General features: G+C 38.8%; 1 protein-coding gene across 1 annotated transcript in view; it reads right to left on the bottom strand.

Annotated features, from left to right (window-relative positions):
- Nucleotides 1-12,973, bottom strand: part of CNTNAP2 (contactin associated protein 2) — a 1,099,877-nt gene that overhangs the window by 108,830 nt on the left and 978,074 nt on the right. Inside the window, exon 16 of the mRNA XM_062569605.1 lies at nucleotides 2,641-2,811. Coding sequence (XP_062425589.1) covers nucleotides 2,641-2,811 — 171 coding nt within the window. The remainder of the gene's footprint in view (nucleotides 1-2,640; nucleotides 2,812-12,973) is intronic.

The following is a 12,973-nucleotide window of genomic DNA, read 5'->3' as shown; positions in this document are numbered from 1 at the left end:
AGAGGAGGAAAAAAGGACTATGGTCGGGGTGTTAATACAAGTGACAAAATGAAAAAAATGGTGTTTTCACAGGATTGAGTTTTAAATTAAACCCTCCAAAAATGTGTAAAAATGTCCTAAAAGATAAAATATGTTTTTACTCTATTTTTTCTCAACATTTTTAAATTCAAAAAGTTCTGGAAATTTTGATCGGATTTGTATTGTTACTAGAAGCACTGCACTACAGAAAAATTTACACATTACCCTCCTACCGCCTTTCTAAGCCTAGCTGTTGCCAGCTGATCAGCCAGCTGTAAAAATAACGGGGTTCTGTAGATTTACTGGAGTATGTAAAAACTGAGGCTTAAGATCATTCTAAATCTCTGCCAACTGCTCCATGAATGGTGACAGGTAAGACCTGCAAGAGGAACCGCATGATAAATGGGCTAACCAAAAACTTCAGCCAAATTCATCGTAGCATTTTATCACTGTGTTCTTCATGACAGTCCTTGTCAGCTGTTTGGAAAAGTTCTCTCTTAAATCAGAGAAAATACTTTCTTCCCTTCCTTCTTGTTTTCCCTCAGAGAAGGCAGTCTAGGGCTTTCCTGAAGGACCATGAAGGCACTCACTGTCCTGCAAGATTCCCCCTCATTTTCTTATAAATCTAGAGCATTAGAAAATAATCTTTGCAGTTATTAGACCCTAAGAAGCTCCAGGACAGCACACCAATAAAATATTTTAATGAGCATTCCCAGTGACAACTTTTGTGCTCAGAATAAACCAAGTATTAGCAAAATCATTTCCATAGACTTAAATTTAAGAATCTTCATAGACTGAATAATTGAGCTAAAGGTTTTGTAAAAAGTCACTCTTCTTCAGTAGGAATTGTACATACATAAGAAGGCAATGAACAGACAACAGCACCACATGCGCTGCTGAAGAAAAGACAAGTCTGCAGCATCTTGCAACAAATGTAGTAACTGCCACTTTGCAAAAACAAATACAACCACTATATATTTAATACAAAATTGGTGGTAGTGGCTCTGCTGAAGAATTTGATGGGTTAGCTAGAAAGCATTTCACAAAGGTAACCTTCTTCAGGTTTTAAGGGTAATTCTGCAATTACTGTACTGACTTTATCTATGTTTCTATTAAGAAACAAAAACACATATTCATTTTTATGGCACTTCTGTAAGAGGAGGTAAACACTTCTAGTAAGCAGAAGAGTCTATAGTAAGCCATGTAAGCAACTTCTGCTATCTGCAAATTTTGCTTTTCATTCAAACGAATTCCAACAAAACATAAATGCAGATTAGAATGGAAAAACTGAATACTAAAACTCCATTTTAAATAGACATGTAATTTTTGAACTATGACTGGTAGAACATTCCAGTCTTAGAAAGGACTATTTTCTCGCGCTCAGGAAATTTCAAGTCTAGTTTCCAAGAAACTGGAAAGAAAGGGTACAGTGAGTACAACTGTATTCAAACGAACTGTTCCATACTTCTTAGACGATAGAGTTAGGATAGTGTTAATCAAGAGTTTATTACATGGCAATAGTATGTTTGACCTTTATAGGCTGTTTTTGCAGATGATGTTTCAATTTCTGCAGTAACACTTGTAGGAGAATTTGTAATTTAAGGCTTAGATTCAGGGATGTAAGGTTGTTAGGCAGATGCCAAGCCACAGCAAAATCTGTAGGTCTCAAGTATCAGTTTAAATTCTTGTTTAATGACCTGGACAAGGATGCATTTAAGCAGACATGTTTTTTTCAGCTATTCAGTGTCTTACTTCAGCATGAGTATTATTTAAATGCTATCACGTTCAAAACAGTTAATTACCTTCAAGTCACTTTTATTCGCTGCTATTATCACCTCTACGCTAAGTTAACAGCATGGCCAAGCTGATACCTGAAGCGGTTGCGCTCCTGCAGCAAACGGAACCCAAACTTATTTTAAGGGCGCTGGAGCGCGGGGCGGGAGTTTGCGGCATACACGCGATCGTGGTGTTATAATGGGCTGCTAGAGGGCTGTAACAACAGCTGCACAGACTGCAGCCGCCTCGTCACCGCTCCCATTTGTGTCATGGTAAACTCGATCCAGGGAGAATAAAGGAGACATAAACCACTTTTCCCCTCTAATGCAACTGCTTCAATTTCACTAAGCAAAATTCTGATACTGCTGAGGATTTCGGCACCTTCTCCTCAACGTTTGCCCTTGGGCTATTCAAAATGGCCTAAGTAATACAACGAACTCGCCTCCTGATAGCATTATGGCTTCTTTTTTTTTGGATCAGCAATTTCTTTTTACAGATAATGAGAATAAAGATTTATTCCTATGAAACTTTTCAGGGATTTTAAACAGGACATGCAAGTTTTCAGCTCTCTGCCTCCTTTCAGTGCTGATTAGGATGGCCTCCTTCCCTCCCTGACCCCCCCCCCATTTACAGAACAACTCTGAGATAAAATACAAAAACACAAACAGCTGCAGGCATACACTTCAAAGAAATAAATTTCCCATGTTTTCAAATGGCTTGGCTGAGAGGTTTTTTTCCTGAATTTACCGAGTTTACTTTGCGGAATGATACACATTTCTTCAAATCTATTGTGTGACATGAACCTGCTCCAGGTTGCAAGAGAAGTGCTGGAAAGCACATACTTACATTTCAGCTCCAGTTTGATGAAGTCCGTGTTGCCCAGGTTCTCAAGAAACACGCCGTCGGAGGCCGATGTTTTGAAATAGAAAGAGATGTCGGCACTGGTTTCTCCTTGGAACGTGGAGAAGTGCAGGTAGGAAGAGGAAGTAATGAAAGAAGCAGCATTCCAGTAGTTCCCTATGGAGATGGGATAGACAGAAAATACATACATTTCAGTGCTCCCTGGAAGCTGTTAGAAAATTTGAACCTTTTAATGTCAATGCATGTTTCAGAGTTGTCTACAGTGGGGAAAAAAACCCCACACCCTCAATTCTACTATCTACTTTTTGTTTTGCTGGAGATGGCCTGTTAAGTTTCAAAAAGTTAAGATGACATTAATGGTTCATACATTTTTGAGTTCATAATTTATGATATTCTATCATACACAAATGTGGAAAGAAGGCTTCAACACAGTAAAGTCTCTCCATAGCTCTAAGCATGTAGGAGTAACACTGAAGACATGGGAGATCAAACACACGGGCAAAACACCAACTTGGTGACTATACCACCTCAGGCACATTTTTCACATTCATACATTTCCTCATGTATAATTTATTTGCCTTCAAATTTAGTCTATACAACTGCATCCATTTCTTCTGAAAATCTAGCCATGTTTGTTACAAGTCTATTAATATGTATCACAGAAAAAAAAATGATAAATAAAGTTAAGCAATATGGACAGAATGAACATATACCACACAGCCCCAAGCACCCTAATACATTTCCAGTGGAGCAACTCAATTATTAATAATATTCAAGAATTATAGCAACCCTTTTGCTAGCAAGGCAGTCAACATTCTGCAAGGCAGCATTCTGCGACGAAGCAAAAAATATCTGAAGGTACAGATGGTACGGTAAGCCCAATGAGGGAGTGAAACAGCTACTTAATTCTACTTTCACCAGGATGCGTATTTATCCAAATTCAGAAATTTATTAAAGTATCACTCCTTAACTCACCACAGCGGAGTGCTTAGTATTCCAGCTAACAAACACAGTAAGAAACTATTTCCCATTCCAGCCCAAACTCCTAAGTTTTCCATTATTTGATTACCAAACTAGATGATAACACAATTATTTCTTTAGTTAGCACTGGCTGAATACAAATGAACATACTGAAGCTCCAGAAGCTTAATAGTGGTTATATAACAACACTGGCTCACACCCAACAGTCAAAAGTGTTATAATTTGTATAATCTATTAATGCCTATTCAAATTGAAATTGAACATCTGAATTAATAGAAGAAGGCTTTAGGTTTCAATACATAAATACTATTTCCTGCCATATTTCTGTCCCATCTCCTCCATTTAATTCTGCCTCTCTCAAGAATGCAGAATGAGTGGGTTTGAAAAAAAGAAGCAGCTTTCCATTTTATTTTAATGAATCCCAGGAGGAAAGCTGCAACTGAGACTGCGTGTGTGGATGCACACATATGGGTGGCGAAAAGGTGACAAATGGGCTTGGTGCAGCGGAAATGCACGTTCGTAACACACTGAGATGTATAACGTTGCCTGTTAATCAGGCTATGTCAGATGGTTTTCAATGAAAATAGCATTTGACATGTATTACTAATTACCCTTTTTAGAGAAACTGGTAATATCCAGACTGGATATTAGTAATGATTTTCCCCCAATATGCCAATAATTTTAGTATCGTAAAACAGCAAGGGCAAAAGAAGTCTGTTAATTAATTACGAAGTCTTTCTCTGAAAACATACCCGGTGGTTTGGCAACACAGATAAATATGCCGAGAATTTTATTTTCACATATTAGGGGTGTTCATGGTGTAAGTACATGTGTGATTTGGCTGTTATCTCATTTGGAGCATGGGATCCAGATGGAATCTGGACTTACATGCCAGATACCAATACAAGCACTGTAAACGCTTTCCTGCGCGCAAATGTCATTGCACACTTCCACTGCCTGCTCCTGTGAGCTTGAGCTACGCTAGGCACTTTTAACAAAACTTAAAAGTTTTGTTCCACTTGCTGAATAAATTCATGTGAAACAACCAGAGTTTAGGAAAAACGTCAGGAATATATTCACGCAATCCTTGTTAAAGACCGAGTGTTGAGTAACTTTGTAGATATGCTTAAATCTCTTCATAAATTAAGTAAATATTTTAGTCTCCTAACTTTACATGCCCTGAATATCACCTAAGTTATAAACCTAAAATACATGGAACATGACCGGCGGCACTGTATGCAGTTTCCACACAATTTACACCCGCGGGACGCATCAAAAGTGAGAGCAGAACTGGGAAAGGTGGCCATGCATTTTGGAGGGGGTCTAGGTATATTTTCAACACATTGCTAATCTAATTTAGCCCTACTGATAGCAAAGGAATTGGATTAGGCCCTAGGAGCTCAGTGTAAGGTGTCAAAAAATGCACTGTAATCCAGTAAATAATTAATGAGGGTGAATACGAATAGTTAAATAATTAAATGTGTTTAATTTAGAGCACTCAGCAGGGAGGCATGAAACTTCCTGACTGTAGGAAGCCATACGTCTTCGTCTGCGGGAGAGCGGCAACTCCGAGGAGTCTGCCACAAAACCGGGGTGCTAACGGGGACCAAACGCCGGCCGGGAAGGAAGGTCCTCGCGCAGGGCAAGCAGGGCGAGCGCGCAGCGGCACCGCCGGCCAGCACCCGCTCCGCCGTTGCGCTCCTGCGCCCGCTCTCCCGCCTTCGGCGAGCCCCCTGCGGCTTCCAGGTTAGCTGCCTGGGCGTAACCAAGCTGCTATATGAAACAACCTGCTTATTTTGTAATATTTTATTGGTAACTTATTTATCTTATAAACAACCCTATAAACTACAATCTAGGTAGTTTAACATAGATTCAACCTGCAGTGCTGGGATTTTCTGGGATAAATCCTTAACTATAAAGTTGAATAAGCAAAGAACAGATTTTTCCTTTACATTGAATGTTTCCTTACGAGATCTTCAGTAGTATCTGACCATCCCCCTTTATACTATTACAGGACACAATTTCACTTTCTTAGCTTTTCTAAGGTAAAACGTAGTTTGGAGAAGCCTTTAAAGCCAGTATTGCTTGTGGGTTTATCCAATAGGGTCCTGGTTTATGGCTAAGACTGCTAATTAGCACCACAGCACACTTGCAAGGAGGGCTAACTACGGCTGCCAGTAGCAACTACAAGGCCACATAGGCTGACGGGGATCATATTAACATTCATGTCTCGATTCTGTTGACACAAAGTCAATCAATTTTTATTTAGTGCTATGTCTAGTCTACTGAAGAAGTTCGTCATTAAGGAAAGATTTAACATTTCTTTTGAAACGCCGTGATTTGATTCTCTGCAGAAAGCTTTGGCTGCAGATGCTACTTGCGAGAGGATAAATACAGACAGCGCAGATTGAATGGGAAAACTTCTAGCTTGAGAGGAACATTTCCAAAGACTATGCATAACAAACTCCGATAAAGATAAAAATCTCTGATGCTCTTGTATTTCTTTATGGTATATATTAATCTCAAATCATTTTCAGGAAAAAAAAGATATAATAATAGTAGTACAATGGGAATGTTCTGCTAAACACATATCATGATTTTTATCGTAAAATGGTATTACTTGATAAGAAAGGGGCTGCCTAAGGAAACTGTGAATACAATTTCACTATACACACCGCTGCTGTTATTGCTTGCCAGGGAATGCCTCAAAGTGTATGTCAATAATGTAAAAATAAGGATGGTTTTATACTACAAACACGTTTCTTTGGCACACAGTTACACTCCTTTCCTCAAATGATTTCAGCGTATGGATCCTATAGCATTTTTCTCTTGGCTTAGGCCGAACAAGCACTAGATGGAAGAAACTGGGAACAGGACTTACTTAAAATACAGGGTGGATGCTATCACAACAGGTCTACTACACTAATAAGACACAGGAAGGGAGTTTATTTAGAAGGAAGATGCTAAATGCTAAGTTATTAATCCATCCGATTAACAACTATTATATGATAATTAACATCTAAAAGTAGCTGGATACTACCAAACTCTATGCTTACGGGATATGATTAAGAAAGTATTGCAGGAGTTTGGGAAAATCTTCTGGTTTGAAAGAAAGTCGCTCAATCTAGGAGAGATAGGCTTATCAACAGATGCTGTAGGCATGGAGACATTAAGCTGGGGAAGGCAGAGGCACCATTTTGAAGGCACCACCCATCCTTTCCCCTTCCCCCCTCTGGCTAGCAAAAATACCACAGAGGCTAAGGAAGACTTTCATTGTACAGTGCAGTCCGAAACACCACCTTCTAATTTTATTTTCTTCTTTTGTAACCTCATTTATAATTCTCTAATCAAGATCACAGCTCTGTTGTACTAAATCTGTCTTTGTTTTAAGCTTGCTTAGTGTTTAAATTTGACTTAAACAGATTAAACAGGTACAGGGCATGCCGCTGTCATGGAAGCACAAATCTAAATAAATTACAATTCCAGGCAAGCCTTTTCAGTAGCCTGCAACCCAAGACAAATGTGCAGATTCTCCAAATTGGACTGTGCTTCTCAGTAAGTTGCAAGGGTGGCAACCGATAGCAGAAAGCCTTAGGATACAGGGTCTGCAGAGGCAGGCAAGGGAGCAGCTGCCCATGGCTCTAGGGGAAATGCTCTCATGGATGTCTGTCTGCATCCATACAGGGGTCTGAGTGGTAGTTGTGCTAGAGGTGCTTCAAGGGACCACATAATTCTTTTGTGGTTCTGTTTTCAATTTGTGTCAAGGATGCTCACACCTCTGGTTAACTGCTGTGGAAATTAAAATCCAATTCATTAAGCTTCTGCAAAACAGCCTTACCTCTTTCTCATTAGCTTTGCTAACCCTGAGTTACTGTGATCTTTTCAATTTTTTATGGTACAAAACATCTCTTCTGCTGCTCCATAAAGACTCCATTGCAGACAGAATGCTAGTATAATTACAAAGGTACAATTTTACAAGCATGATAGTCCACAGCCACAAGAAACTGAGACTACAGACAGAGACTAATGAGAAGGGATAACTTAAATTCCAGATAACAAGCTGAATAAAGATATCAAAGTATTTTCCATGAAGTCTGACCTGAGGGAGGAAGAAGGAGATGGTTGCCATAGTACTGAAAGGGACAAATGCATCTCTTGCTGAGTTATGCAACATCAAGAGACATCATCTTACATGTGGTAACTCCATAACCTGGTAACACAGCATCACAGGGCTTATAGCAATCAGCCTTTCAGCTTCTCCCTTGTGGTATTTTTGTCCAGAATTCCCTTGCTAGCTCCCATCAATATCTTCTTTCTTAGTATGATTGAAATTCACGCTTTAACACCATCAATTTCCCCTTTACATTTAAACTCTACTGAAATGGATAATGACAATAGCAGAACTGTAAAAGACATCAGTGCTTTTAGCCCTGCTAGGCCATAGCACTAGAGAACGAATGCTGCAATGCCAGGCAGCTCTTATGTATTACGATAGGCCAAAAACCTACAGGGCCCTCATCTGCAGCAAAACAGACTTTCTATCAAAACCATTATGTGAATAAAATGTAAGAATAGTCTCCTATTTCAGAGAAGATGAATGTGTGAATGGAAAACTGCTCTGTGCCACAAAGTAATGGGCTGAGACATTATCCATACAATTATACTCAACAAATCAAAATTTTTCCTTTTTTTTTTTTTTTTCTCTTTTTTTCATGCTGGGAAGGGGGAATCTACACATGTACCATTCAGAGCAGTGTGAGTGCCTGTACAACAACAATCATGGCTTTGAGATGAGGCTTCAGATCTGCATCTGGAGTGGAATTTGGCCCTAGTGAAATCTAAATTGTCTGCTGAGTTCCTAAACTCTAGCTTCTTAGAAACTATGAAAATAAATCTGCCAATGAAACCAGGGGAGAAAAGAAGGAAGGATATTCCAGTCCAAAAATAACATCACAAGTTAACAAGAGAACATAACAACTAGTGATTCTCACACTGAGCTGTACCTTATTTTGAAAGGTCTAACCAGAACCTCGAAAGGAATCAGGTCCTTTTCTGTTACACTGAAATTCCTTTCATGGGCAAAAGGGAAACACATTCGATATGTAAACCAAGAACTTAATGTTAGTATAAACACAGTCTCAACAGTCTAATCACATATTAGTCTAGCTGCAATTTTTACAGAAATAGAGAGAAAACAAAGCATCTTACTATTATAGAAAAATAATCTCTGTAACACTAATAACTCAGGTGAAATTGTTCTATACACACTTCCTTTCAACTATCCTTTCTCTGGTGCTATGCTCACCCTTCCACTGCCACCTGGGTCCCAAGGTCAAAGGCACCAACCTCAGCAGGATTTGGAGTCCGCTACAGTCTGAGCAAGGTTGTGGATTGTGGGAATTCCTCAGCATCCCACGTTCTTTGCTGGGAGGAATATGATGTCAATGGAAGAAGAGCTCATCATGCTTGATGTAATTTCTAGGTTTGCTAACATGCATTTACACCTCTGCTCTGTCTATGCTGGTCTGCAACTCTACATCAAATTCAAATTTACTACATAAGGTGAGTTTCACATACATTATTTGCTCTTTCTGGTACCCTTGAAACTGGTTTGCCCAGCTCCAGACTGCATTTCTTGTTGGCCACTGGGGAGTTGTTTATAACCATGGGCTTCCCAGTGCCAGCCTGTGCCTGATACTAGCAATGGCAATATTGTATTTGCTAGGCTAGGCAGTACCAATTCAGCATCAACAATATGGCTTACTTCCTTTTGAAAGGAAGCGTATAAATTACTGCTTAATTTAAAATTATGATGGTAGTGTCTTGAGTTACTTGACCCAGGCCCGAATCAAGAAAAATAAACTAAACTGAATTGCCACACAAGATGTAGACTTAATAGGAGAAAAATCCTTTGACAATGCACAAGAAAAATAATCCCCAAGTCAACAGATGAAGAACTGAATAACAGGAAAACTGAATTACATACTTCCGGGCTGAATAAAAATATAAGTTAGATTTCAATTTTCAAGATAAAACTAGCTCTAAATCTTTCAACAAAGTAACAAATGGCTTCAAGTTCAGAACAAAACCTGCTGAGAATATCAACATACCTAAAGATAAGGAGTTCAGAGTTAGCAAAACTGCTGTGGCTATTGTGACATTAAAGACCATTTTTTTTTGCAGGATAAACACTAGGCATAACTGAAGTTTTAGAGAAAAAATGATCCTTGAAATAATCTGGCTTAAATCTAGAATGCTGAAAAATAATGCATTTTGGCGTCTTCTAACTAAAAAGGATTCCTTCTAAAGAACAAAAGTGTTAAAAATTTAGAGAGATGGATGGAAATCAGTGCAACTGGAAGGAGAGTCCACCCTTGTTGGTGGGATTTTTAAGAAGCTCAGTGATATCTAGTTTCAAAACCAGAAGGACATCAGTATATCCAAACGCAGGCAAACAACAAACTACACTGAATGGAAAAACTATCCTTACAGTTCTTAACCTCTTCAAATATGACACTACACTTCAAACTCAAAGGAATCCCTTCAGGTCCTGGAAGTTCACTGGGTGCATTTTTGGTTAAAATCACATGCTGAAACTGGCTAACTGCACGTTTGCATGGTGATTTTCCCTTGATGTCCTCATCTACTCTGGTGGTGGGAAGGTTGATATGTCTCCAGTCATAGTCAATACTTTATCAACACTTCTGTTACTGGGCGTCCCAAGAAGAATTACACATCTACCAAAACTGTGACAATGGTTATTGATTACAGAATTTTTCCCCTTTCCACAAAGGCCCAAGCACAAAAGCCCCAAACACCAGAACACCGCTCCAAGGAGATGGTAACTGTCTTTCAGAAATTACAAATACAGGTGAGCCTTAAAATTCTTATTTAGAAATGAAAGATTCTCCATCCTATTATCCTGGATCATCTACTATCTTGAACATTATGGTCAATAATGAAGGACATATAAGCTCTTACATTAAGATATCAGTAAGATGGATAGCAGTTTAACACATTGCCTTTATAAATTATCTATTTTCATAAAGGTTCTCAAGTGACACAATACTTAGAAGACACAGATCAATGGCTGTAAACACAGATACTAGAGTTTGTTTTACTCTACCAGTCACCATACTTGCTGAGTGAGGAAAAAGTGCAATCACATTTATCGGTGCAATGTTGTAGTCAATGAAACAGATTCAGTGATGCAGAAGAGTTTTCGACACCTGCTGTGTTATTTGCAGTCATCTTTGGAAGATCATTTTTCAAAAGTCTTGGTCACAATGCCTCATCACAATACATACCCTGACACTGTTGGTATCATTACTTTCATCCATCTAAAGAGTGAAAAGTCCTGATCTGGCAGAGTTTACAACCTGGAGCTTTGTAGTGTGCTGATGGTGCTTTAATGATGCATGTAAACTGATGTTCTTGCAAGGGATTTTTCTTTTTTTTAAGAATAACTGACCTGCAAGCATCAGCTTGATCACCTGTGTGCCACAATCAACACTGTGTAGGAATCCTGGCATGAAGCCAGGATGGTAAATATTAATACAGAAACCTGTTGTTATCCACAAAGCACATTACAGAACTATGAGGATCAGATTCTCCACTGCCTTATCAATATTGGTAGGTGTTTATAGCTTTGCAAAGCGAATGTAAAAGTCTACCATTCTTTCCTGGTAAGACTACATGGCCACTGTAGGCTCACCATATTACTGTGCAAGATGTAAGGCAATGACAAAATGACAAGAATGTAAAAAGACATTGACCCTTCATAACTGCTCAGTTCCCTGGTGATACTAAATTTGCACCCTGTGCTGTGGAGACGAACTGCAGGGAAGGGCAGCCCTCAGACCGCTTTCTGCTCTCCAGGTTTTTGGCTGGATCTGCAGACAATGAGACATAGCTTTAGAGCTCAGCAGGGGCACAGAGCCATTGCACTATCCCAGTGCCATGTGGACAACACTATCCATTAACCATTTGCACTCTTGCCATCCCCATTTGCTATTCCTGGGGTGATTTTTTTATAAGGAGGATGTGTTGACCTCTTTGAAGCAATATGTCCCCTACATTTCCTTATTTCTAGCAGAAATGTTTGTTTACAGCAGCATTTTTGGTCCTATGTGTTTGGACATGGATCTGGCCTTATCACACTAGGAGTCCTGGCTCTTTTTCTGCCTGGCTTGCATTCTTTTTGAACACCTTCACTTTCACAATGGCAAAATGTTTTTCAGGTTCAAAATATAAGATATGATTCAGTCTTGAAGTAGCACATATATCGTTCTTCATATCACTGATTCCACAATTACCATTTATTCACAGAGATCATTAAATTACTTTGTTTAATCTTCTATTACTAGATGGCCTCAGAGCATTCTGAACTATAACTGAGAAAATTTAAGTCACAAGATCCGATTAAGTCCTTTCATGAGCCATAGTCCTCTGAACTTTGATGAAACCTATGGCTAAAACTTGGCTAGAATTTGCCTGAAATATTAATTTCATTCAGCAGGTACAACAGTACTAAACAATAGTGTTTTACTGCTTATTCACAAAAATATACTTTTAGTGTCTCCTTTGATTATGTCCCAATCTTAAATTCACTGAGGATGTTCACCAAACTTGCAATAAATGTATAAAACGATAATCTCCATTTTCATGGTGTCACTCTAGTTTTATCTCACTATAACAGTATTAGAGTTCCAACTGCCCACAATATACTTTCTATGCATACATTTTCTGCTGATGGTTATTAGTACTTACACTATCTAGGCCATCAATTAAGAACATTCACGGAGAATTTAAATTTTAGACATGGACTTTCTGTGTTGAATCCAAACAGCCAAGGGCTTAAAAACACCTTGGTGGCCTCCTGGTCAACACAGCCTACAGTATGGCATGGTCCCTGAAGCTGAAGCTTTGGCTAAAACATCTGCTGTATTATGTGCACTGGCTTTGGATACATTCCCTGGTAGGCCTATGCTGATGCAGCTTTTCCCCCTTCAGTCATCTCTACCAGTCTTTGCAAGAGAGTCTCTAAAAAGTAATTTTATGACTCATTTCTGTATTGTCTATGGCAAAGAAATGTCTCACTTAGCTGTATTTGAGGCTTTTTTCCATTCCCTGGCCCTTTCTTAGCTTGAAAATAATTAACTCATTAACAATATTTTTGTGCCTAATTTATTAGACTATTACTGGCTTATAATCTTACACTCTCTCTCCAGTGTTCTAAATCCAAGAATGTCAAGAAAGACTTACAAAATTACAGTTAAAAAAATAACAATTCCAGATATTAAATGGTCTCCTGGAGCCTGATATTGAGGTTGATACA

This window comes from Rhea pennata, chromosome 2 (assembly GCF_028389875.1).
Source record: "Rhea pennata isolate bPtePen1 chromosome 2, bPtePen1.pri, whole genome shotgun sequence".
Taxonomy (NCBI): domain Eukaryota; kingdom Metazoa; phylum Chordata; class Aves; order Rheiformes; family Rheidae; genus Rhea; species Rhea pennata.
Note: the sequence above shows the minus strand (reverse complement) of the source record. Positions and strands in the feature narration are given on the sequence as shown.